Below are 27,696 nucleotides of genomic sequence, written 5' to 3'. Positions count from 1 at the left end.
TACCAATCACAAAGATGTACCTTCTGTGTGTGGAAGATTTTCCCCATGAAATTGGTCCAGTTTTTGCCATCTGTTCTTTTCAGAAACACCACAACCCATGAAGAGAGTTATATGCACATTGTGTCTCCACAAACCTAACTAGAAAACGAAAGATATATTTTTTGTTCTTCTTCAAATTTGCTCGCTAATTTGAAATACAGACTGCCTGACCGATGTGTTCATCTACTCGCCAGCCTTCCGGTATTGAGACATGGTTAATTATTAACCCTTTATTCGACAGCAGCTCCATCTCTCTTACACAGACAAAACGAGTAAACAAGTGATTTAATTAAATTTCCACATCAAGTGTGGCTTTTGCAGTATGGACGAAGTTCTTTTATCTAGATATAAACAAGCCATATTCACACGTTGTTGTTGGTTCATTTATGTTTTGTAAGTTCATTCCAGTCATCTTAGGTTTTCAAGGAACGCTACAGTCGACCCGTGAAAATATCATACATCACTTTAAACATGCACTGTGTATTTTGAGCTCACTAACGTTTTGAAGCCTTATTCAAATGTTACCAATAACAAGTGTCACACCATTACGAATCTGTATTTTCACAATGTTCTACCACACTTGTGCCTTTGATGTTACAAGCCTTGGATTTGTCAAACGAAGTATGCCACGAGAATATTTGCAGATTATTTTGTTCTGTTTGCAGGTCAAGCAAGAACGACCAAAGCCCTTTTCACACGAAAGCAATTTAGCTGGGGTTCCTTGCATTACCTCTCATCGTAATGGTTTTGTTGCTACAACGTAGCATGGTTTCGGTTATTTTCCCACACATTATTGGATTACTCCCATAAAGGCAGTGGACACTATTGGTAATTACTCAAAATAATTATTAGCATAAAACCTTTCTTGGTGACGAGTAATGGGGAGAGGTTGATGGTATAAAACATTGTGAGAAACGGCTCCCTCTGAAGTGCCATAGTTTTCGAGAAAGAAGTAACTTTCCACGAATTTGATTTCGAGACCTCAGATATAGAACTTGAGATCTCGAAATCAACCATTTAAACGCACACAACTTCGCGTGACTAGGGTGTTTTTTTTTCTTTCATTATTATCTCGCAAGTTCGATGACCGATTGAGCTCAAATTTTCACAGGTTTGTTATTTTATGCATATGTTAAGATACACCAACTGTGAGAGCTAGTCTTTGACAACTACCAATAGTGTCCACCGCCTTTAAAGGAACTGGACACTATTGAACTTTACTCAAAATAATTGTTAGCATAAACGAGCAATAGAGAGCTGTTGATAGTAAAACACATTGTGAGAAAAAGCTCCCGAGGAAACGTAGTTTTTGAGAAAGAGGTAATTTCTCACTCAAGTAATTAAATACTTCAGCTGAAGCCTTTTATTATGCATCTTAAAACACACAACGTAATGCAACAAGGGTGTATTTACTTTTAATATTTTCTTGTAACTTCGATGACCAAGAGCCCAAATTTCACAGGTTTGTTACTTTATGCATGTTTTGGGATACACCAAGTGAGAATACTGGACGTTGACAATAATTACCAAAGGTGTACAGTGCCTTTAAACACTCTGATCAGCTAGCCCCCACAGCGTGACTTTAAGTCAACTGTGCCACACTAGAGCCTGAATCGTTCTCTGGTTAAATATTTATTTATCCCTTGAAATGGACCGAACTAAAATCGACCGTCTGCTCACATAAACGAAGCCAAACAATTCTTAATTTGAACAGCCAGGGAGTCTAAAGTGAAATATTACACATGAAAGACACCATTGAATTTACATTGGCAAAACAAAAATGACCTCATGATTCGACCCTAGGAGAGTCTTTTTTTCAAAAAGGAGTCTTAAAAATCGCTAAAATTATTTTTAAATAAATTACTAGATAATTAAAGACATGAATTTCATATTATGTTTTAAAAAAATCATGAAAGAACACCTCATGTTCCAATACAGTTCAGTACAATTCAGTTCAATACGGAACATTGGATAGTGCCAAAGTGGCAAAATGCATTCTGGAGACCTAAAAACTGATTCACAATAAATCTGTTCAATTCGTGCCAGTTACAATTTACTTGTACCATTATTAGAATTATTTATATCAAATAATAAACCACATGATGTTATACACTTGAGAACATCAAAACAAAGACACATGTTGATATTTAGCAATAGATACATTGACTCGAAGACTGTTGTTATAACTTATTTACAGTATTTACAAAGTTAAAATGGAGAACGAGACCAGTGTTTTAAAGACAGTGGACACTATTGGTAATTGTCAAAGACCAGTCTTCACAGTTGGTGTATCTCAACATATGTATAAAAAACAAACCTGTGAAAATTTGAGCTCAATCGGTCATCGAACTTGCGAGATAATAATTAAAGAAAAAAATACCCTTGTCACACGAAGTTGTGTGCGTTTAGATAGTTGATTTCGAGACCTCAAGTTCTAAATTTGAGGTCACGAAATCAAATTCGTGGAAAACTACTTCTTTCTCGAAAACTATGTCACTTCAGAGGGAGCCATTTCTCACAATGTTTAACACCATCAACCTCTCCCCATTACTCGTCACCAAGAAAGGTTTTATGCTAATATTTATTTCGAGTAATTACCAATAGTGTCCACTGCCTTTAATTATAAAGTGACCCATCAAAGCCTGCGTCCAAATCGAGCGAATTCGGCTACGGCTAGAGGCTGTTGCGGCTAATTCTATGGCAATTGCCTGCAACAACAACAATGGAAATATTAATTTTTGGTTTTTACCCATACACCGATGTGTGTTAGCACTGTATACTCAGTACTTTCCCGAGTCCTGTAAAAACAATATCACAGGCATATGATACTCGGGTGGGATTCGAACCCACGACCCTTGCAATTCTAGAGCAGTTGAAATATGATTGACTTTTTGGCGTCCCCACTGCCGAAGGCACTACTGAAGCCGTCTAATTGGACACGGTCTTTCAGATTGCAAAATGTAAACGCCCCTGATGGATGTTGGTAACTAGTTTGAGGAATTGTTCCTTTGATGATACATATTACAAGCAATGAATTTGTCACACGAAGTATTTCACGGGATAGATACTTGGCTACATAAAGGGCCATTGCAGATTTGTTCTGTTTGCAAGAATTTATGAAGACCTTTTCACACGAACACAATTTAGCAAGGATAACATGGTTGAACATTGCAAACTGAACTTCGTGTGAACGAACAACAATGGACTGTCAAAGGACCCCAGTGAACTCTTCTCATTGTCAAAATGGCCGACCCTGTTTGTTATTCTATACCTTATATTTTATTCAAAGAACAAATCTGCAATGGCCCTATAAAGCAATTTATCTTTCTTAACAACTGTGTCAAATTCCATGCTTACCACAAAACGCACAACACCATCACCTATGGCCTATATACTACATGTATCACTGTTGTAATTTCAATGTAAATTTTAAAGTTACATTTCCTCTGTCTTCTTTGTTGCTGTTTTAAATATAAACCATGAGTAATTCAGCTTTTTGCTGCATTTCATGTTCTTTTTTAATAAATCATTTTGAAATGAAACGAAATAACATTTCTGTCTGTGCGGACGCGTGACACGCGCGGCCCAAGCAAAATGGCCAGATATCATCGAGACTAAATACATATGTTTATTGTCAGAAGCCCTCACTAATAATACAGAGATATAAATTTTATCTTATCGAGTGGTTTTTATGACTGTGTGAACAAATATAGCCACCTCTAAAGGAAAGGTTTTAGAGCTTTTACATCATCACAACAACATTACACTGCGTTGCCATATTTCTCAGTAAACATAAAGTTACTTGTGTCGGCAAGGCAATAGGTTGTTCTTTGCTAAAGTATCAAAGGTAATTTAGGGAGCAGTTTGAGCTCTTGAAATTGATTTTTTTTTTAAATTGGACGTACATCTCGACAAAGGTGTTATACTTTTTGAGTACTATATTTGTCAGTAAACATATCAAGCTACTTGTGGTCTCGGCAAGGTAATGTTTTGGTTTTTTTTGCAAAAATATAATTAAGAGTAACACTTTAAACTCTTTAACTGTGAAATATTGAGAGCTCTGAAATTCCATTGTGACAAAAAAAAAGAGTGACAATGGCAATATTAATAAATGTGAATTTGAGTCAAGCTTAAAAGACACTTTTTGTTTTTACATCTACATTGATTATAAACTTGCCGCAAAGAACCACAGTCACACTGCAAACTTACTGCACTTCACATTTATATAAATTATACAAAAATTCGCTTCAAATACTCCCCGATATTCCACCAAGCTTTCGTCTGTTAATCACTTTAGTTCCTTCGGGTTTTCTCTGATTCTTCTCCGAAGCAGCAGCGTTTCCGTCGCCGTTAGCTCTGCCGTACCTACGGTATAAATCCTGCTTGGCCTCCTCGAATTGAAACCGGCCGTTCTCGATGAAGCTCGCTCGTCGTTTCATCATCAGTCTGAACTCCTTCGCCTTGACCAAATCGGCAATGTTCTTGAAACTCAGGGGTTTGGAGTCTATACTGTCTCTCGGTGACATGTCTGCGATCGACCCCAGATTGTCTTTGATGAAGATCCAGCCCCGGCTGCGCGGATGCTTATCGAGGTCGTTGTTGTTCCGCTCGCCCGCGATGATGTCCGGAGTACCGACCCCAGACCTCGGACTTTCCTTCCCGTGGCTGATGCCCGATGATTCCTGCCCGTCGTCACCCGACGATCCACCGTCATCTGCGGGGTTCTTCGTGAGTATTGAAGTCTGAAGTGAGCTCCATCTTTTACTGAGTAAGCGTTTTCCCATTTGAGCGTTCTGCTTACCACCAGCCGGGACTTTCAAGTCGCCCATGACTCGCTTATACTCCATACTCACGTTAGAGTTGATCAGTTTTTTCCTGTTCAACACGTGTGCATTTTCACCTACTACGTGCACATATTGACCCTCCTCTGGTAGGGAGCGGGTCTGTAGAGCCCCCGGTGCACCGAGGACTCTACGGGTATCTGGCCCGAGTTGAGACGGTGTAGGGAGAGACATCTCCGGTGTAGCAGCCTGTGAGATGGACGGCAAGACAGATGTGGATTTCCTTCGGTTTCTCGCACTCGAGCTACTAATCAATAGATTGCTTCCGAGAGATGAGGACACCAGACTGACAGATTCTCCTGCATAGCTTAGTCTCCGCCTCCGGTTCTCTGCTCGACTTGGGTTGGTGTCGGGTAATGACGGCGGTGACGATGATAGTGGCAGTGATGGCGCATGTTGTGACGAGAGCAGCACAGTCGAGTCGACGATATTCAAGGCAGGTGTTCTCTCCCGTTGTTTCAACAGTATGGGCCTCTTCCTCTCCCGGGCCCCTGGCAACGCTGCGTCTGCTGCCAGCTGCATAACTACGCGTGGTCGATGCAGCCCGATGTCAGAGTGTGACGGTGGGGATGATGACGGTGAGCTCAGGGCGTCGAGCCCGGTGCGACTACATCCTGTCCTTCCCCCGCTCGAGGCCGGACGACGAGTTAAACTGCTAGGGTTGTGTTTGCCCAAACTCTCACTCTGCACTAAATCCGAGCTCAAGAACCTCTTACTGAGCGAGGGCCTTTGATGTGACCACTCTTTGGGATCCTCGTCACTAATCTCAGTATAAGCCGACTCCTGAGCGGGACAATCACGTCCACTACTATCGTCCCACCACAACACCCTCCGCCCCGTACCAGGGACATGTCGACCTAGCTGATTAGCGTAATCACCCTGTGCGTTGCTAGGTAACCCTGATTTCTCATCCAGTTGTAAATCTGTCTTTGTGGAGTAGACCACCGATGGGACGGAGAACCTTCGTGCGGGCTTAAGTGAAGGTGGCCTCGGTACGTGGACCGGGTTGGCCCAGCGGGCTTCTTCGTCCATCCGTATAGGGGGTATCTTTTGAGAGAAAACAACCAAACACAAAAATGGGGATAATCTTACACTGATTCGCCAAGTAGTGACAAAAGCCGTGACAGGGAAGCGTGAGTAATTGGCTTTGTAAAAAGTGACACAGACAAACTAATGTATAAAAAAAACCAATCCGTTTGTATTAGGGTTCCTTTTTGAACTAGTGGCGACAGGAGCTAATTTGAGAATCTCTACAAAATCTTTTGTCTAACAGCCTAGTTTGAGTTGCAGAAAAGAGTACTACAAATTCCATACGCGCAAGCCAACATGCACATTCCATGTGCAGTAGGTTGGCTGTATATTTAAAGGAAAATCTGTTTGTTGTTACACCCATTGGATACGTCAACAATCCTTGATTTTTGACATGTACCTTTCAGTGTATTGTGAACCTTAAACCGCTCATGAATAGATTACAAACCAAAGAATACTTTCATAAAATGCTAAAACATGATTCAAAACTGCTACACTGTGAAACCTTTTTAGCGAGTACGCTGTCATAATTTGGTAAAGTGCCGCCATCGTATAACAAACACTCTGACTTATTGACGCGTTATCCTTGGGTAAATTATGCAACCCCCGCTAATGATTTATGACTGATCTTTTAACAGATACTTATTGAAGGAGTGTTGACAGCAAATACTTTGTCGTTTTAAATGGTTCAAATGCATGCAAGGCAATACATAATATTGACAGTAGGGGGGGGGGGGGGGGTTTGTGTTGAGCTGGAAAGTTATTTAGGTTGTTGTCTGTTTGCTTGTTAGTTCTGTTGTTTTAATGCTACTTTTTTACGAAGTGTGGAGTTGAGAACAACACTGAGGTCCACATAATGTAGGGACTTGAAACACTTTGTGGACCTCAAAATCCCCATCACACTGTAAATTTACAGTGTTGGAGAATAGAATTTTCCTTAAAGGCACTGAATGGACACCGGTGGTAATGTAAAAAAAAAAAGCCAGTAGTCTTGGTGTATCCCCCAACAGTGTACATAAAATAACATCTATGTGAATATTTTGGCTTAAAGGAACACGTTGCCTTGGATCGGTCGAGTTGGTCTTTAAAAGGGGTTTGTAACCGGTTTTTTATACAATGCATATGATTGGAAAGATGTTTTAAAAGTAGAATACAATGATCCACACACATTTGCCTCGAAATTGCGTGGTTTTCCTTTTACTGTGCGAACTAACACGGTCGGCCATTTATGGGAGTCAAAAATTTGACTCCCAAAAATGGCCGACCGTGTAAGTCGACGAGGTTAAAGGAAAACCGTGCAATTTCGAGGCATGTTTGTGTGGATCACTGTATTCTACTTTTACAATATCTTTCTACCCATATGCATTTTATAAAAAGGTCATCGTAGTTGCAAGAGAGAATTAAAGAAAAACCACCATCAATGCACACACTTCTGTGCTTTCTGATGCCTGTTAGAAAAATGCTTCAGAGTTGAATTATTTAGTTTGTTGAGTGAGAAATTACCTCTTTCTCAAGAACTACGTTACTTTAGAGGGTGCTTTTCTCATATTTTTTGGTATTATCAACAAAACTCCTTTGCTCGTTACCGATAATATTTTATGCTGAACATTATTTTGAGTAATTACCAATAGTGCCCAGTGCCTCTAAGGCTAACCACTTAACGAACCAAGGTTAAATAAACTGAAACATAACTGTTTAACTTTTCACTGGCTTTAAAAAGCATTATTTTTTTTATGGCAGGATTTAGTCTTGCTATGGAAGGGTTTTCGAATCATCTTTATGTAATAGCTGGTCCGGATTTGGTGGTGCGAATTCCAATGTTGTCTGCGTGTAAACTAGCCATGAAGAGCTGTTAGTATCAAACATCATGAGCGAAACGGCCTGCCTCTGATGTAACGTAGTTTTTGAGAAAGAGGTAATTTCTCACTCAAATAACAAAAAACTTCAGCTGAAGCCTTATATGAAGCATCTGGAAATACACATGCAACAAGGGTGTTCTTTTTTCTGTCTTTCGTTATTCTCTTGCAAACTCGACGACCAATTGAGGCAAAGTTTTCACAGGTCGGATACACCAAGTGAGAACACATGGTCTTTGACAATTTCCAGTGCATTTAAAATGAAGTTGCAAAGGCGGGTCCCGTGACTCAACGGTAAGGCAACAACAACCCAAGCTGATTCCATAAGATCTGTTGGGGTTTCATGCCAAGCGCTCAAATGTGCATTACGCAAGAATCCTTTACGATGTCCGTTTTTAAGGGTTCATAATTGGTCAAGGTGACTCATCATTATGAGAACTTTAAGTATGATACTGCCAAAGTAGAAAAATAAAGAGAGAGGGGGGGGGGGAGCAACTTGTTGTCGGTGAAATTTCTATTGCATGTCTCAATTATTATGTAATTAAAATATCCACGCCAGTATACTCAAACTACAGTATGCAAAGTTCTCTTGTGACGTTTATGTTGTTGGGTTTCTTTGAGCCTCATTAACCTTTCTGAGATAATGGTGGATACTTTACGAGTGCACTGTTTTGGTTTGGGTGTATACAGTCGAATTTAGCTAAACCTAAGTGTCGTAGTAACGGTGTCCACCATACCTCAAAATGGCTCATGGTATAGCAATGATTTGACTTCGGCTTATTTACTCCATTGGTTATTTTGAAAGGCGTGCGCTTTCGGTACGGGATTTGCCACATGACCGACGGAAGCCATGAGCCAAGCATGTTTTTGAAAAAGGAGCAAAATCTTTCGGCCAATGATGTTGAAGCCAGAAGCCCCAAACCCTCGGTTCAATACGTGCACGTGTATTTTTGATATATTTTTATGTAAACTTTTCACATCCAGAAAAAGGATATGACCAATATAACATTGAATTGAATTGAATTGAACATCTGCATCACTAGCAACGGGGACAATCTCAATACATGGTCCCCTTTTGTAAGAGTCGATTTGGCATGATTAACACTGTACGAGTAGAAGGTTTTTAATAACATCCACAGAGCAATAAATTTCAGACAAGCACAGGAAATTATTAATTTGCAGCCACCGACAACGTGAGCTAAACAACCGTTGTTTTCTGGCTCGTCACGCTAATGACACACATTATATTTGTGGGTGATAAATTACCGTGGAGCAATATTGAGCATGATTAGTTGTGGGGAGTCGAAAGTACACATACTGCACGGGACACCCAGCAAGGCTGTATTATAGACTATGGTCCTTATACCATCCAAGCAATCAGTGTAGACTCAGAGTTATTTTTTCAGAGAGTGGTTTCAAGTAATAATTCATTACAAGACGTGTTGGGGAGACGGCATGCTACTAAGATCATTCTTAGAACGGAGCGATTATGTGTAAATTAAAAGCTTTGAGTTATCGTCAGGATCACATCAGTATTACACGTCCATCAATCATGTTCAAAAAATGGCATGCTCCATGTTTTTGTACGCAGTGTCGGTGGCATGCGAATTTCTTGTTTCATACTGTTCATTTCGAAACAACACAATCAATCGAAATTCATTGAAAAATCATATAGGTAATCTAAAAAAAATTATATTTCAAGGAAAATCTTGCCATTTTTAACCTTGTCACTCAAATTTAAAACCAATATTCAGCAACTCTGCCATTGAATTTCACATGCTTGGTATTATCACCCCAACAAGGTCAGTCAATATAGTATGTTGATTGGAAATCTGACAACTTGAAAAAGTATGTATTCATCGTATCCAATGCACACACGGACGGGTGAAGTTCTTTATGGTGTTTTAAAAGCTGGGGTTTAAACTTTTTTTTTGAAAATAATTTTTTTGTGTGCAATATTGCATCTGATCGGTCTCTGTGCAGTGATTTTGGTAGATAGATAAATCAAATCAAAATCACAAGGACAGTCTTATTTCAAATTTACTTAAAAGGATTCGGGTACTTTTTCAAAATGTCCACAGATTTACATTAAACTTACAGGGTTTGAAGATAATGATAGTGGAGAGCTTCCTCTGAAATATTACTAACTAAGATTGTGTAGTTTTTGAGAAATGAGTAAAACAAGTCACAAAATAATTTTGGTCTCATGAGACCAAAATTATTTTAGCATGTAAAATCCCCTTAACCAGTTATGATATTATACCCAAACCATAGCATAACTGGTTAATACGTTTTTACATGCTAAAACTGAGACGAAAGTTATTACTTTTACTCATTTCTACAGCACCTTAGTAAGTAAAATTTTAAGGGAAGCTTTCTACTATCATAATCTTCAAACTGTGTAAGTTTAATGTAAATCTGTGGACATTGTGTTTTTTGTTAGGAAAAAGTACATAGACCCTTTAATGTATTTTCGACACCAGAGCTTCCAGCAGCGACTCCAGGCTTTGGCAATGTCTGCCTGTGGGAAGCCCCGTATTGAAATCGCAGCTTCTCGCACATACTGACGAAGCCTACAGTCGGAACTAAAGCCAAATTGTAAGCCATGGTATCGAAATAAGTTTTAATTTTTTATTTGTATTTAATTATTTAATTATGATTATAACTTTGTTCCGGTGGATAGTTTGGGTTTTTTCAAGAGGCGATATATGTTTTCCAATAACAACATTTTTTTCATTTTTTTTTTCTTTCTATAGATTTACACAATATTCAAAAACCATCGCAACACTAATAGTAATAGATGCAACTACGTGGGGAATTTCACAATGCTTACTGGTTCGCAAAATTCATAATCAGTATAATTTTCTCCAGAGAAATATCCGCCTGAAATTATTGTTGAGATAAATACCCAAAAATCAGACATAATTCCTAATTTCGATTGTCACGCTTTTAGCTGTGACCCAAATCACATCCCCCTTAAAAAAACATGGATATTGCTCTAAACCCTGACCGACGAATTTTGTGAATTTTTCTCAGGGTTGTTCGTATCGTATGTTATGTTATGTTATGTACTTAAAAAATGTTTTTTTTTTATTTGTTGCATCTATCACAAAAAAGGGTCACAAACTCACCTTTTGTGTTCGACTTCAAATTCAACTTCGATTTCTGAAACGTCGGGCAACAAGGCGAGAGTGCTAACCACAAGTTCAACGTTTTGTTGATAGAAGTTGTTTCGATGAACTCAAAGCGAGTTCCGCATAATCAAGTCCACCGTGATCTTTGTCCTTCATCCACGGTCTCAAAATCACATACTGCCCCATGAACTGGAATCAGCAATAAGCAAAACGAGATCTACATTGAGTGTCCACACAAAGTAAAGTCACACCTGTCCATGTGTTTCAACGCGCAGAGGTAATGATCACTTTATTAAAAGTAAGTTTCACTTCACAGCAATTATTATTGTCACAAAATAGTCAAATCACATTCTCCTTACTAAACAACACAGGAATGCAGAAGCTTACATCCAATAATATTATTTCAGTTGACCATTTCCAACTTGTATTTTTCGCACAGAGCGAGCCCGTGTGAGCCAGAAAACAAAACTACAGACGACTGTTTAGTTAATCCTACTAATTACTTACTTCATTAACGAGATTGGTCTGTAACAGTACACCAACCAGGAATCAGTAACTGCACTGTACATCTGAATGGAACGGATTGGCTGAAACATGGAATCTACCAACTCAAGAGCCCCGCTCCAACATTCAAGTAACACTCAAAATTACTATTGAAGTAGCCAAAAACTGGGTTAAACTGATAACTTGAAATGTGTAGAGAAAATTTTTTTTTTTAGAGAGAACACTTTTTTTTTTCATTATTTATTTTATTTTAAGCGGTTATCGTTGATCGAATGCTGGATATTGTCGTCATCAAAATACAATTAATATTCCGAACAAAATGTTTGTTTACATTCCAGTCAAAGTCCCCTCCGCCATTGAGAAAAAAGCAAAGGCTATCTATATTCTGTAAACGTTTCTTTGGAACTTCTAAAGTGGAATTTGAAATTGTGTAAACAAGGTATTGTAAGGTATACGCTGCCGACACCCCCCCCCCCCTCTGCCACCACCCTAGTCGCAAGAGGGCGCTGGAGCTTAATGATGGAGAAAGCACGCCAGAAAGAAATTTTCATGGCATTGGTTATGGCAAGAACGTTAAACACGTTTGTGGAATCTACCTTCTCTGTCACATTCCAATACATTCGCAGACCTACCACACTAGGGACTTATGCAAGGAGAATTGCGAGAGGAACACTATTATGGCTACATACAATATTGGCAAATTCAGTTTATTCAGCTTCATTTTCCATAAAAATTATCTATTTACTTTTATAGAAAAAAATATACTATAAAATAAAAATAGTTTCACTGGCCACGACCAACATGCTTAGAAAACTCGAATAATAATATTGGCAAATTCAGTCTATTCGGCTTCATTTTCCCCAAAACTTTCTTTTTATTTGTAGAGAAAAATAAAATGATAATATAACAATAGCTTCACTGGCCACGACCAACATACTAGAAAACTGGAATATATCAGTTATGGTCAGTACTATGAACTGTACCGTAACTGGTCGGCAATATCGGGATGAATTTGTCCTCGTTGCGAACTTGAGAACTCGGCAAAACATTTCCCAAACAACCCTATAAAGCAGAGCAACTGGGCGGAGCCAAAGTTTTGCCGCCGAAATTCTCTACATACTTTTCATGAAGGTGTCTATTGATATGCAAATGAGTTTCGGGCGCTGTTGTTCGAATGCTCTTTTGGCACAAGAGAAAGGATGATGTACTGTGTGTACATTACGTTTGAAAGTAAGTAAAATGGCGACTGGACTGCAGTGGATTTAAACGGCTCCTATCTCAGGAATTATTGTGTTTCTCTCGACGCAGGACAAACTCATTCCAGCATTGTCAATTACGGGACAGTTCATAGTATTGACTGGCACCTATAGGGACAGTAACCTTTACCTTGGAAAGACTTAAATTTGCCGAAGCTGTTGTGGTGGTTTTAGAGAGGTCTTGCACCCGTGAGCATGGCTGGCGAACACGGTACGCCTTCGCGCTGAAGGGACCCCAACGAGGGACATTGCCCATCGCCTCTGCTGTCGAGGTAAGGTATATAATAATAAGCTTGTGCGTGACGGAAAATATTGTTAAAAGGCAGTGAAAACTATTGGTAATTACTCAAAATAACTTTTAGCATAAAACCTTATCTTGGTGACGAGTAATGGGGAGAGATTGATAATACATGTATAAAACATTGCGAGTAACGGCTCCCTCTGAGTTAACGTAGTTTCGAAAAAGAAGTAATTGTCCACGAATTTGACTTCGACTTCAGAATTAGAGGATAACTTTCCGTATGGCGCCACCACTTTTTCACTCATTTTTACAAAAAGGGATATATCAATCAGGTAAATTAGATACTATATTATTTTATTTCGAATGAAAAAGTGGTGGCGCCATACGGAAACTTTTCCGATTTGTTAATTTATGCACTTGTTGAGACACACCAAGTGAGAAGACTGGTCTTTGACAATTACCAATAGTGTCCAGTGTCTTATAAAGGAACGTTACATAATTGTCTTTGCTAACAAACCAGTTGCTGGCAGTGTAAGCACTTTATGTTGTCCACCATTTACATAGTTGGCTATTTTATCAGGAATTTTACCGACTGGGCTATCTAGTTTTGAGTTGGCGGTCTCCATTGAATTTTCTTCTTGCGCACAAAACCCCCCAACAGAATCCATAGTGATTTCTGAGACGCAGCACACAATGAAGACATGATGTTGGGGGGGGGGACACACAATACCTCATCTCAGGACCAAATGGGTTGAAATGTTAAAATAATGTGCACTGGACGCAAGCAACTTTTTTTATATGCCTACAAATGAAGACCATGCTCTCTAACATGAGCGATTCCCTGCTGAAATGGAGCCAGATAATATAAGCGTATAACGTCCAGCGAATACTATACTCGTTGCTCACAACAGAACCCATTGCTTGCCCAGTAGTCTTTGACTGTAGGCTCTATAGATTTGGGCAAACCACGTGATCATCACACCTGCAAAACGAGATACAGGTTGTATACGAATGACTCAAATACCTATTTAGCCCAACGAAAGAAACGAAATGAAAAGACTTTGGTTACGTAATGTTTTTAAATCTTGAATTCCAATATGTAGAATACGTAGCGTGTAATGTTGTTCGTAATTGAATGGCCATTTATTGTAGAAGAGATGAATCTTAGCGGGCATCTGTGTTTGTCACTGTTTGAGGATGATATGAGACTTTTTTACATCGTATTTTTCTTTCCAGAACGGCTTATAAAAAAATTAACATTTAAAAAACACTCTTCGTGCTGACAATTCGGAGTAGGCTTGCTTGCGTACCAACCATTTGCAGAAGTCCGCCCCCTTGAGTTTCCAAACCTTGTCCAAACCTGTCTTCCAAACTCCCATCCCAACCTACCATCCAATGAACTTCTCTTTCAACCAATATCGACTTTTGTATTTGTTTGTTTATTTGTTCAGAAATATATTTAATATTCATATTTTGATTCCTATTTCACGGCAAACGAACAATTGAATAAAAATATTTAACAAACGAATTACATCAATACAATATTAATTTTAATTCTACATTCTTTCTATTAGGCCTACTGGTAACACGTTTAAGGAAAAATGTATTGTGTTTTATTAGTTCCCCACCATAGTATTATCGCGAGAATAGAATAGTTTAAATAAAAAGTATAAGTTATATTGTTCATAAGAGTACTTTATTAGAACTACATCTTAACCATTAAAACTATTAATTTAATAGTACAGTTCATCGGCCTCTATGTCATGGGAGTAGTTAAATATACTATAGATCGCCACCGGAGTATAATGTTTAGACTGAAATTTTCTTAATTTTTATTTTTTCAAAATGGTAGTCATTCTTAAGAATATTGTATTAAATATATGTTATCTAAATCGACCCATTAAAGTTGTAGTACTTAGTAGTGTAACGGTTAATCAGCCTCTATGTTATTTAGGAGTAGTTTAAAAAGCAGTGGACACTATTGGTAATTACTCAAAATAATTATTGGCATAAAACCTTGCTTGATGACGAGTAATGGGGAGAGGTTGATGGTATAAAACATTGTGAGAAACGGCTCCTTCTGAAGTGCCATAGTTTTGGAGAAAGAAGTAATTTTTCCACGAATTTGATTTCGAGACCTCAAGTTTAGAACTTGAGGTCTCGAAATCAACCATCTAAACGCACACAACTTCGTGTTGCAAGGGTTGTTTTTCTTTCATTATTATCTCGCAACTTCGATGACCGATTGAGCTCAAATTTTATGCATATGTTGAGATACACCAAATGTGAAGGCTAGTCTTTGACAATTACCAATAGTGTCCACTGCCTTTAATAAACTAGATCGACGCCGGATTAAATATTGAAAGCGAGACTAAAATACTCTACATTTTTCAGAATAGACGTCATTTCTTTCATAAGAACATTGAAACATTGAATATACATTATCTACATCGCTCAAGTTGTAGTAGGCCTACACTTCATCAGCCTCGTTGTTGATTTATTTTCTAGATCGATTTATACAAGATCGCAATTGATAGCGATACTATGATAAGCCATATCTTTCATAATATCATTTTATTCAGTCTATATCTTAACTAAATAAAACTATCCAAGTTGTACTAAACATTATAGCCATGTCCTTCTATATAGACCGCGTATTGTATTAATTAGTTCTTATGCTAGATATAAACTGCTGAGTATATGAGATTAATGCAATATGTACCGATTAAAATAACACAACGTTGTACTTGTTATACTTTAGGCTATAACTTGTATATATTTTCAAACTTTTTATACATTAATGAAAAGATAAGTCATGGGTCATTATATTGGATTGTTAAAATTCCCCAGTCGCCCCTCCCCTAACCTATTGTTTATCATCCGAACGTATCGCTGATCATTCTTGTATCATTAGTGTTGTAAGGTTTGTGGTAACGCCATGCATGCATGTAATGATATTCTCTAAATGAGTTGGGGTGGTTCTGAAAAGAACCGTTGGTTTCAACTCGATTTAGATCAGAAAAAGAAAAAGAACAACAACAATCTTGTACTCGTTCTACCTTATGGTAGCTTGTAGACATTTGTATATACATTAATGAGAAGTTAGGTCATTGATCACATGTTGATTTGTTAAAGTACCCCAATCACCCTCTCCTATCCGAATTTCTCGTCCCATTGTATAATTTAGCATTCTTATATCGTGTATATATATAATGAATTATATCTTATATCGTATATATAGTATAGTTAGGTTATATAGAAGAGTTTGCGGTAACACCATGTAATGACTATCTCTAAATGAGTTGGGGTGGTTCTGAAAAGAACCGTTGGTTTTGATCGTCTTATAGTTAGGTTGGCGGTAACACCATGTAATGAAAAGAACCGTAAATTTCAACTCAAATCTTACATCACCAACCCATAATATCGACGATAATAACAAACAGAATATCAGCAAATTACAACTATTACGACAAATTGTGAGGAGGAGTGATGTATGGTTTAAAAGAATCTGAGAGTTTTTTTAATTGTTTTTTTTAATGAAAGTTCGCCCAAGTTCAGGCTGAAAGCCACTCTTATATAGGGAACTACTAGAGGAACATATTTAAGATGAAATAACCTATAGGGGAGCTGGAGGTAGGCATTGATATTCCTCTGAGAAAGCAGTCTAAATTAGATGCAGGATGAGAAGGAACATGTATGCACCCGTCAAGGAGTTTCAAAGAGATGCAGCACGTGGAATAAAGCTGTTGGGACACCGGCTTTCGGCTCCATCTCTTCGCGGTCAATACTCTCGCTAGTTAGTGCACACAGCTGAAGAAAATGACTTAAATTCAGAAACTTGAGTAAAGAAGATGCTGATCTGCTTCATCTATGCCCGGACGCGATTGTTGAGATCCAACGGGAGAAGTTGTTTTAGTTGTCATCTACCTCAAGTTGTTTTAGTTGTCATCTAACTCTGGTCTGATGACGCTGAAATTCTCGTAGTGTGGTCGCTGGAAGGCCATGTAGGTCTGCAGTAAATCATAAACCATTACATAACATTCAGCCGTTATTGAAATCGCCTGTTTCTTTGTACAGGAACAAGTATATGGCTTGCCGGAACAATTATGTCAAGCAAGAAAAATGTTTATTGTTCAACGACACCGTAAGCATATTTACACCATGGGTGTTGCCACTTTAGGTAGTATCGACTAGCATCTTCAGGGTGTAAAAATAACACAAAATTTGACGTTTTTGCAAAAATTAGTATTATTTTAACACCCTACGCTGTTAATTTTGAATCTCTCTTCGGTATTTATATGTGACAACATCTATGGTGTCAATTTGAACACCCCATTTTTAAAACTATTTTTTTTGTGTGAACATGATTGAATTACTCACGTGGTTAATCTGGCTTTCGTTCATTCCACTCAGGACCGTCACCAAGTCGGAGAAGGAGGGTCGGTTGGTTGGATTTTCTTCCCAGCATCGGATCATCAACACGTATCTGCAATCACGTTCCAATATTGAAAAGGTAACATTAATTTATTCATATCCCAAAAAAAATCCTGGGGTTTGAGGCATTGCATGGTTAGGTATTAATATATATTTGGTTTGCGGTAACACCATGTGTGTGTCTATTTGCCAGGTAGAGTTTGTTTCTTTAATAGAGAACTGTCTTGATATTATATTCTACTACCGCGAAGTAGATTTTTCGTATTTTTCGGGTGACTTCTTAGTTCTGAAAATAACTGTCCTGCTTTTTAACTACTACCTGGGCGGAAGGTAGAAAATCGGTTGGAACCCGACTTTAGCTTAATATAGGATCGTTATTTAATAACTTGTGTACCACAAAGTGAGTTCTTAATAGGTCTCATTGTTTCGACTAGATTGCTCTAGTCATCGTCAGGAGACTGAATGTAGTGAAATATTATTTTCGATTTCTTTTATTTTTGTATCTTGAATTATCTTCGCAAATTGACTTCATCCCCAAATAATTATTGTTACACAGTTGACATCAGCATACTGTGAACATCCAATTGTGAAAGGTAACGTTTCATTGGGTGCTTCAATTAGTATAATACAATCATCTTGTAAGAGACACATCGCTGTTTTCCCCCATTATTTTGTCTTTCTTTTATTGATCTTTCTCTTCATCATTAAAACTACGTACATTTTCTCGTCACAATTTTGTGGTTTTGACATACGATATCCATCGGTAAGTTGACTTGCCAAGTCTTTGGTTCTAATAGACGGATATGGTGTGCCACCTGCAAAATAGACATGATACAAACAAACAAGACAAATAAGTATATTAAAGCACTATACACAAATAAATTAAATTTATAACTGTGAATGTGAAAGTTTCAACATCCTTCACTCGTCATGAATAATAACAATAAAGAACAAATAAAGCGCAAAACATTAGCAGGTCGATTCCACCTCAAGGCGCTGGAACAAGTAAATAAAAGTCTGGACCAGACAAAAAGTAAAAAAATTAAATAATGAGTTTTTTTCTTGTTGTGTTGATGGTGGGAATTACTACACAAAAGAGAGGGTTTGAGCTGTCCAGAACAAACAATAGCTATAATGCACGTTATGAAAGGAAATTTAAACTCGATGTCTCATCTTACCCAAAGTTGCGATTTCCCATAAGAGAATGCCATAGGACCATCTGAAAAATAAGTAGTTAAATATTGAGGTTAGTGTTGGAAATCTGTTATTTTTGAACAAAATTATTTCTAATGGTAAACCTGGGGGCCCGGGTACAAGTAATTGTTTTCATGAATTGTGGTCCATTATTGTGATTTTGATAGCAACATCCTTTGTAATCGGTGCAAATTGTCTGCTAATTTCGGCGACCCCCGAATGACGAAAGATTTACTAGCATTGTTTATTTGTTATTTTGTGTTGATGTAATTATTTGTTTGTTTTTATAGTTAGCCCCTACGGACATAAAGCTGTTAATAATTTCCCGAGGAATTCAACTCGGTGCTGAATGATAACTTACACATCGCTCTTGGTGGTGTACGTCTTCAGCAAAATAGACTCGATGGATAACCAGCGAGTTGGTACTCGTCTCTGTTTAAAAAGAAATAACGACAGCATGTTCACCTTTAATGCAATTTTTTAAAAATACTTTTTACATTTTCTTTTCAAAAAGAGAAATTATTTGTATGTGTTTTTCTCATTCAACTTACTAATCTTTAAAGAACTTGTAAACTTCCTGAAGACGAGCAGAGGATACTGTTCGTAACGTCGAGACTAAACCGGCTGTATTCAGAACCACCACTCCTTCAACAGAGTTTTTGCCCATGGTTGTACCCACAAGTTTACTATTAATATATTATTTTATAGTTGTTCATGAAGTAAATGGTGAATCAAACTGAAGATTTTGTGGCCAGTTTGAAATAAAATGCTTGGTGGCCGGCTCTGAACAAAAAAAAGGCCCTCATTTTCCTCTTTTTTACTTGGCCTAACTTTTGAGATACAGCATTCTGAAAACATTTTATGAAGTGGCCAAATCATTTTTTGGGGTCGTTTACTTCAACATGGGCGACTTTGGGATGGGGGCGACCGTACATGTTAGAATCTAAAATACTTAATTAATCTAAATAAAAAATCTAAATAAACATTGGATAACTGGCCTGAAGCAATAGTTGCGTTTACTTCCGGAGAAATTAGTCTTATTTTTGTTTATTATTCACCGGAAGAGGGCGCTAAATCGAATGTTTTTTAGGCTAAATTGGAAGGACCGTGCTAGTATTTACATCTTAATCAAAACAGGGTCTTGAAATGATGAAAACTGAATAAAATAAACAATTATACCATTGATGTTTGAACATAGATGTCCTCTCCCCGGGAAAGTCCAAAATCTGACACTTTTGCCACAAATCCACGGCCGAGTAGGATATTTCTGGCGGCCAAATCGCGATGGATGACCTGAAACTCAACAAAACACAAACGGCTCACTCTAAAAAAAACTCCCATTGACCTTGATTTCAGATAACACGGGTCCTGCAGTTTAACCCGGATTTGGGGTCATTGAACTGACGCAGATTTTGAATCCAAATCCCCGACCACGGGTCAAACCCACCGCCGGGACCCAAACTCGAGTCATTCTGACCCGCAAGTGTTCAGGATGCAATTCATGAACACGGCCATACTTAACCAAAATTAATAATTTATTAGTAATTTTTTGCCAACGTTATCATTAATAACAACATTATGATAATATACCGCTGATGACGCAAGATGTTCCATTCCCATGGCAACGTCAAGAGCAAACTTGATGAGTTGCTCTGACGTCAGAGATGGTTCAGAGTCGGTGTCCGGACGAGATGATCTTAAGTGTTTACGCAAGTCACCGTTGGGAAGGTATTCCAATGCTACGTACAACACATCTACAACAAGTACACGTTCGAGAATATAAAAAACGTTTAAAAAGTACATAATTTTTATAAAAATTCCAGTCGGCAAAAACAAAACACAAAATCCCATTTTGGTTGACCAGTGTCCGGGTTAGAGCAGGCCAATCAACCCAGAATCCAAGTCAATTCTGACTCTGGAGTTTCGGGGGGTGTGACGAGTTTACCCATGTAAATCAATTTTGAGAAATCTGATCACTGGGCCCTGTACTCTTTTGGTAATGACTCAAGACAAATTAGCATAACAAATTACTAACTATCAAGCTGTGAAAGTGTAAAACTTTGTGAGAAACGACTCCCCCTGAAGTAATAATGGAGTTTTTAAGAGACAGATAGCCCTCTTAAACATTTTTTTCTAGGGATCTTAAAGCACACAAATAATGTTCAACAACGGTGCTCTTTCTTTCATTTTCTTACTTGCAACTTCGATGACCAAAATGAGCCCAATTTTGCACAGATGAATTCTACTAAATGTGCACAGATTGCACTTGGGACAAATTCAAGAAGCTTTGATTACCTTGGTGTTGGCAAGCCCCTATGAGCGAGACGACATTGGGATGATATCCAATCTTGGTCATGGTTCGAAATTCCTCCAGAAAATCCTGTCTGTCAGTCGGGGAAGCTTGACCTTAAGATGAATTTCAGGATAATGGCATACATAAACAAGTGTCATTAGGTAAAGGCTCCATCGTCAATATTGCTTAAAAAATACTTAAATCATGCAGATATTTTATGTCTTCATATATTTCGTTCCTGTTATGCTTTTGTACACTCTTAAAATGTCCTGGTCCCTGATCAGAACCAGGTGGAGCCGGACCCATTTTAAAGTATTTACAACCCGGGGTCAAAATGACCCAGAAATTTGTCAAAATTACGTATAATCCGAGTTAAAAAAAAAAACCACTATGTATCACTTTCAAAGTCAGTCTATCCCGACATTATGGAGGTTTAGTTGCACGTTCCGTGAGCAACGTGAACGTCAGCAAAATTATGTCGTAAAAATTTCACGTTTTTAGCCTAAGTTTTTCACGACAGGTACGTACGTGCGCTTAGACGTCGTAAGTTAGCATGCAAAGTGCATCCAAAGTGGTGACATCACCTAGAAACAACACAATTTGTTGACGTTCACGTTCGTTTGCTTGCAGAAAGTGAAGCTAAACCTCCCTAATGAGTCAAAGTATAAAACACTTTCAACTTTCCAATACTTTGTATACCTTTCAATATCTTGATGGCACACTTGGTCCTTTGGCCGCCTTGGTCTACAGTTCCAGACCTCACTTCACCGAAGTTTCCCCTTCCCAGTACCGTATCGTCAACGTCAAGATCGCGCCGGAGGATCTTCCATCGGACAGCCCATGAGGGCAGTCCTACATCCTCGTAAACAGCAGCTTCCGTACTTGAATCCATCGTTACTTCATAATCTATTGAGTTCTGATTGGAATGTTAAAAATGGAAGAACACATTATCAAGCCTTACAGTTTTGCAGGAATGTTAAGGATAAGGATACCAAATACATTTAAGAAAAATGTAAAAAACGAAAAATGCCCCAAAATGCATAATTTTTGGACGGATTCGCCACTTCGTGAACACGGCGACAATATACGGCTCACGTTGCGTTTGATTGTGAGATATTAGCTTCAAAAAGTATTTGTTATCAACAAGAATTGAAATGAATTGGAAAGATAATTTTGAAAGTTAAAAAAAGTGTGGTTTTCCTGTTAGATTTATTCTGTCAAAAACTAAAACGACAGTGTTAGTTCACAAAGTAAAATAGAAACACACACTTTGAGGCATAGGGCCTATTTGTTTGGATCATTTTGTCATTATTTACAAAACATATCGAACCATAGTTAACCAAACGCAATAATGTCCTTAAACCTTTGTGCACCTTGCACTGTCTGAAATGTTTTAAGCAAGCTAGGCCTATTGTTAAGTGATTATCTTTACCATTTCCACTGGAGCACCAACTGTTCGAGTGTCTTGCGCATTGTGTGATTCACGTTTCACCTTTGACCTCATAACAAAAACAATCACCACAGCAACGGCAACTATCAGTAGCGTGCTTAAAAGGCCGATTACAGCGAAGATAGCAACATTGTTCGATGGCGTTTCCCCTTAAATAGAGCCAAAAAGTGAGAGCAAAATGTGCTTCTTGAGACAGAACAATTTGCATAATTTTTACAACAATGTTTGTTTTTGTTATTTTTATACAGATTCCACAAAAAACTATCTGGTAAAAGCTGGAATGTGTCAATGAAAAAAAGTGTTCTGAGAGTCCAAGTTAGTTGGTAAGTACAGTACTTCAAGAACTGATTATGTTTCAATCTTTTGTCTAACCCTAGACGGACAAAGAGTTATGTCCGAAGATTTTAAATACTTCCAAAGCTCCTGACAAAAATTAGCTGTTTTCACTGAAACGTAGTTATTTATACCCCCGTACTGCGGCACAACTTACTGCCAAACTTATGGTACAACTGTTTATCGAATGAATTTACACTTCAACCAACGGTTAGTCCGTTATAGAATGATTGCTATTATAGTCCGCCTATAGTTTGTGACGCATCACAACGGTTCAAAGCGATCAATTAAGCAATGTTTAAAACTGCCACGTGCTGCGTTTCCTTACCTGTTATGATTGACTGCATCAGTGGACTAGTAGAATAAATTTCCTGCATCGAAAAATACGGTGGTCAACTTATCATTAACGTCTCATACGAAAATTAATTTTAAAATGTTAAGTTCCTTTGTATCACTCAGCCGTGTAAATCACTGTCTTCGATTTATGTTTTTAATTCCAAAAGTAAACGGACTTGTAGAAAAAAAGTATTAAATACTTTTGAATCACAAAATCCATTGTTTACCGTTCCATTGTCGAATACACTATAAGCTCTCAAGAAAGCTGTGTATCTTGTATTTGGTTTCAAAGCGCCATTATCACCGACATGTTCCCGCCTCGACTGTCTTCGTTTCCGCCTTGAAAGGTTACCTCCTCCGCAAGACGTCAAGCCCCCTACTCCAATCTCAACCTCCATACTGTTAATAATTTCGCTTCTGGTGTCCAAAAATAAGAATAACATTATGAATGGAAAACATGAATTCTTGCAAAATGCTGTAAAGATTAGGCCACTATGACGGCTCTAATACTTTACACGATACGGTGAGTTGTAACATGAACGTCTGAAACATACATTATTGAAAAGGTGCTCATTACTTTCGGTTTATTCCTTACACGATGTTATGTGTTTCATTTAAACACAACTTGTCATAAATAAGCATAGTGGCGGTAATCGTGTAGTTTATATTTCGTTTTAGGGGGCAAACAAATTATGGATAACTAAGTCACCCTGAAACATTTTATAAGTGATACTGATGTTGAATATTAAAACTTGATTTGAGTCACCCTGTGAACACCACGGCAACGTAAGGCGCCATTGACTCCTGTGCTTCCTGGTAGGTTCCGAGTTGATCCGGATGGTACAAGATATCAGGATCCTTTCCATCGATGCCTTTATTTCTGTTGAGCTGTACCAAAGTTAACTCCAAACAGCTTTTATGAGCAAGAAAATGAACACCAACTAATAAGTTATACTTGGCTAAGATGTCTGAATATCATACTGGGTGGTTTTGAGTTTGAAAATGTTGTTGAAACTTGTTGACATGAACAACCATCGGTGTATGTCTTGATGTGTCCAAAGTACCTCCATGATGTGTCATAGGTGTTTTGTTTTGATTTTAAGTTGTTTTCGTAATAAGTTTTCGACTCGGAAGTTGCCACCCCTTCCCTGCGTTTATACCTTCTGTTGATTGAAGTATAATTTGTGTAATGTTGGTTGTGAACCATGATCTTTGGTTGGTGAACCCTGACCTGGGTCAATTACCTTATTGGTCCATTGTGTTGGCTGGTGGGTGCAACTACTACCTTGAATGAACTGTCGGTTACCGAGTCCAGTAAATAATCAGATACCACTGGACGTGCTGGTGCTTGAGGTGCTGAATTGTTAAAACGGAGATAAAGTGAGTAATTATCTCGTCCAAAGACACAAGTGCAACAACCGGGACTCGAACCCACACCCAGAAACACCAGGGCCCAATGTTATGACTCTGCTTACCGTAAGCACAGAATCGGCGCTTACGGAAGCAGGGGATTCTGTGCTTACGGCAAGCCTATTTCACGGGTTATCGGCGAATTTTGGCTTCTGCGCGTGCGTACTCCATGTTACTAGGCATTCTACGCTTACGAGGCTAGCGCAGAAATTCGGCGTTTGCACGTAAGCGCAGAATTCGGCGGTAAGCAGAGCCATGAATTTGGGCCCAGATTAGAAACACTAGAGGTTAAGTCTGGTGCTCGGCAACGACACGGCACTCCACAAAGTCTCTTTAAACACGTACAAACTCATAACAGTTAATGGTCCAAACATGCAAACAACAATCCTCTGTGCATTTCGAACGAAACAAATATTTAGAACACAACCTCTAAAACACAACTTGTTGCACAAAATGATGAATAAAACTATACACTAACTAAAACCCTTTGGTAAAGTTTTCCTATTTGATTTACCTGAAGGTGGAGAATTACATGTGGCGACGGTCGTTACACTTTGGGGTCCCTTTCCAACGGTTGTTGAAGCGGTGATTGCAAACCTGTACCGAGCGTACGCCTGAAGATCGATTTTGTCGATAGAGTATGACCTTTGATCTCCTAAAACTTCAACTGTATCAGTCTTACTCAAGTCTGGATCTAGACCATCATAGAAGTGCGCAAGCCTAGAAATCTGTCAGGAAAAAAGTAAAACATGAATACAATTCTTTAGAGAGACACTTCTATCATCATCACCATCTCATCCCTTTGTTGTTTTTGGGGTTTTTTTTGTTTTTTTAATTCAAAATGCAATTTGGTCATATGACCGATATTTGTTGAATGTTTTTAAATAAACCATAAACCAACCATAATCTAGACGATAACTATTAAAACCGACCATAAGTTTGGCTTCTGTCACAATCACCAATGTAAGACTGGGATTAAACTGAGTGTCCTGCGGGGATAGCAAAGCGCCAGAAAGAACAATCCAGTGCAACAGTTTCCCAAGTCAGGCATTTAATTTCGTTCTTGAAAGGGCACAGCAAGTTTCCTCTGGTAACGGGCACTTCTATGAATTGAGTGAGGACAATAAAAAAATTGTATTGGAACTTTGCCAAAAAGGCACCAGAGCAAAAGCACAGGGCACCACGGCAATTGATGTGGGTGCAGTGAGTTATTTTAAGGCCTGCCAGGTGGCAACCGGGTTGGTGGAAGCAGCCTGGTGTGGCGCTTTAGGACGTCTTTGAAGGGCTGCCTAGATGGGCAGCCTTGAAGGGCAGCCATGAGAGCATGGGGCATCAGTTACAATGTAGTTCCCATTAAAGATGTCCTTGTGCAGGCGACCATCATATAATAATGCTATAGTAAGTGTTCATCTACATATTGCAGTCCAGTGAGACTAGACAGGGCAAGATGTCCATATTTAACGTACAGTATAGAGCAAGCAAAATGAAAGATCATAAAGTTTGAGATTCGCAGAATATACAAGAAAAACAAAATTGATTGTCAGTTCTATAGTTTGCGATTCTATCAAAACCAATTCCATAACAAGATTTTCTGTTGTCAAGCTGATAAATATTTGTTTTTTGATGACAACAATCTATAGCAGACAATAATACCTTACCATGTAATTCAAGATGATGCCATTCTCCCTTTGAGGTCGATCCCAAGTGACGACACACGTCTTGCCCGTGTTGTTCAATTCAACATTGAGTGGAGATGTTGGTGCTTGAAAAAAATAAAATAAAAGCAATCAGCTTGTTGTAAACATGAATACCAGACAACAATAATCGGCGTTGTAAAAATTCTAAAAAACGATTCTTCCAATCTGAGACTATCTTCTTCCATTATCAGGCCACAAACGCCAGGTTGTGGCTTCATTTATTCTCCAAAACTTTGTTATTATTCAGATTGGGGTCTACTTAATTCACACTACTCACGCGTGTCATTCTTTTTCTCTTCTGTTATACTCTTTGGTTTTATTTCCTTGATTTTCCTGAGTTAATACTTACTGGATTCAGCCGTTTTCCCGGTAATTGTCATTGAATCTTCTCCCATCAGCTGAACTAAATCTTCCTCGTTGAACGCAGTTACAAAAAGGTTGTAAGTTGTGAAGGGATTCAGTTCAGTCACCAGCAGGGAGAGAGGCGCTGGATTGCCAGGACCTGAAGCTACAGATTCAGTGTAACGTGGAAAAGATTATTCTCTGTAAATGACATTTACTCATGATGAGTATTCAAGAAACAAAGTCATCTTGACAAAATAAACCACCTGTTTACTTCTCTACGGATTTCACAGGGCTACTTAAAGGCTGTGGACACTATTGGTAATTGTCAAAGACCAGTCTTCTCAGTTGGTGTATCTTAACAAATGCATAAAATAAAAAAACCTGTGAAAATTTGAGCTCAATCGGTCATCGAAGTTGCAAGATAATAATGAAAGAAACAACACCTTGTCACACGAAGTTGTGTGCTTTCAGATGCTTGATTTCGAGACCTCAAATTCTAAATCTGAGGTCTCGAAATCAAACTCGTGGAAAATTACTTCTTTCGCGAAAACTACTCCACTTCAGAGGGAGCTGTTTCCACAATGTTTTATATTACCAACCTCTCCCCATTACTTGTTACCAAGTAAGGTGTTATGCTAATAAATATTTTGAGTAATTACCAATAGTGTCCACTGCCTTTAAAAAGGCACTGGACACTATTGGTAATATTGTCAAAGACCACTCTTCTCACTTGGTGTATCCAACATGTATAAAATAACAAACCTGTGAACATTTGGGATCAATTGGTCATCGAAGTTGCGAGAGAATAATGGAAGAAAAAACAGCATTTTCGCACAAGTTGTGTGCTTTCAGATGCCTTGAGTTTGAGACCTCAGCTGAATTCAATTAAAATATTTTAGTGAGAAATGATTTCTTTCTCAAAAACTTTGTTACATCCGAGGGAGCAGTTTCTCACAATGTTTATACTATCACCGGCTCTCAATTGATCAAGTAAGTTTTTATGCTAACAATTATTTTGAGTAATTACCAATAGTGTCCAGTGCCTTTATTGCTTAACAGTTTTCTGTTTAGGGAAAAAAGCAGGATACCAGTTACAATTGGTACACGTGAAATGGTATTTTGGCTGGTAACTTTAATTTAGTAAGCAAAAAATTGTTTATTAATTTTGTTTTTTACCCATACACCGATGTGTGAATAGCAATGTATGTATACTCAGTGCTTTCCCCGAGTCCTGTGAAAAAATATCATAGGCATGTTACTCGGGTTGGATTCGAACCCAAGACCCTTGCAATTCTGGAGCAGTG

The 27,696-nt window shown here is 38.3% G+C and overlaps 2 protein-coding genes across 3 annotated transcripts in view; both read right to left on the bottom strand.

The window, feature by feature from the left end:
* Positions 1 to 323: 323 nt before the first annotated feature.
* LOC139946427 (uncharacterized) lies at positions 324 to 11,515 on the bottom strand. 2 transcript variants are annotated; one of them, XM_071944070.1, is made up of 3 exons: positions 11,407 to 11,515; positions 10,897 to 11,088; positions 324 to 5,927 (listed from the first exon to the last, which is right to left on the bottom strand). In XM_071944070.1, the coding sequence occupies exon 3, from the start codon at positions 5,910 to 5,912 to the stop codon at positions 4,287 to 4,289; it is 1,626 nt and encodes a 541-aa protein (XP_071800171.1). In that variant the 5' UTR covers positions 5,913 to 5,927; positions 10,897 to 11,088; positions 11,407 to 11,515; the 3' UTR covers positions 324 to 4,286. The 2 variants fall into 2 exon arrangements, with proteins under 2 accessions (XP_071800171.1, XP_071800172.1); XM_071944071.1 differs by lacking the exon at positions 10,897 to 11,088 and having other exon boundaries at positions 11,407 to 11,474.
* A 2,829-nt stretch (positions 11,516 to 14,344) lies between these two features.
* The window catches only part of LOC139946180 (uncharacterized), a 29,505-nt gene continuing 16,153 nt past the window's right edge, over positions 14,345 to 27,696 (bottom strand). The window contains exons 16-32 of the mRNA XM_071943801.1: positions 26,397 to 26,555; positions 26,009 to 26,112; positions 24,865 to 25,078; positions 24,185 to 24,296; positions 23,707 to 23,853; positions 23,168 to 23,357; positions 22,933 to 22,975; positions 22,254 to 22,420; positions 21,521 to 21,737; positions 20,824 to 20,934; positions 20,119 to 20,282; positions 19,708 to 19,821; positions 18,890 to 18,960; positions 18,513 to 18,553; positions 18,053 to 18,149; positions 17,281 to 17,386; positions 14,345 to 16,910 (exon numbers count right to left, since the gene is read on the bottom strand). Coding sequence (XP_071799902.1) covers positions 16,839 to 16,910; positions 17,281 to 17,386; positions 18,053 to 18,149; positions 18,513 to 18,553; positions 18,890 to 18,960; positions 19,708 to 19,821; positions 20,119 to 20,282; positions 20,824 to 20,934; positions 21,521 to 21,737; positions 22,254 to 22,420; positions 22,933 to 22,975; positions 23,168 to 23,357; positions 23,707 to 23,853; positions 24,185 to 24,296; positions 24,865 to 25,078; positions 26,009 to 26,112; positions 26,397 to 26,555 — 2,129 coding nt within the window. The 3' untranslated portion in view covers positions 14,345 to 16,838. The remainder of the gene's footprint in view (positions 16,911 to 17,280; positions 17,387 to 18,052; positions 18,150 to 18,512; positions 18,554 to 18,889; positions 18,961 to 19,707; positions 19,822 to 20,118; positions 20,283 to 20,823; positions 20,935 to 21,520; positions 21,738 to 22,253; positions 22,421 to 22,932; positions 22,976 to 23,167; positions 23,358 to 23,706; positions 23,854 to 24,184; positions 24,297 to 24,864; positions 25,079 to 26,008; positions 26,113 to 26,396; positions 26,556 to 27,696) is intronic.

The sequence above is a fragment of the Asterias amurensis genome, chromosome 13, assembly GCF_032118995.1.
Source record: "Asterias amurensis chromosome 13, ASM3211899v1".
NCBI classification, from domain to species: domain Eukaryota; kingdom Metazoa; phylum Echinodermata; class Asteroidea; order Forcipulatida; family Asteriidae; genus Asterias; species Asterias amurensis.
The sequence above is the reverse complement of the archived record's forward strand: the minus strand, read 5'-3'. Positions and strand labels throughout refer to the sequence as shown.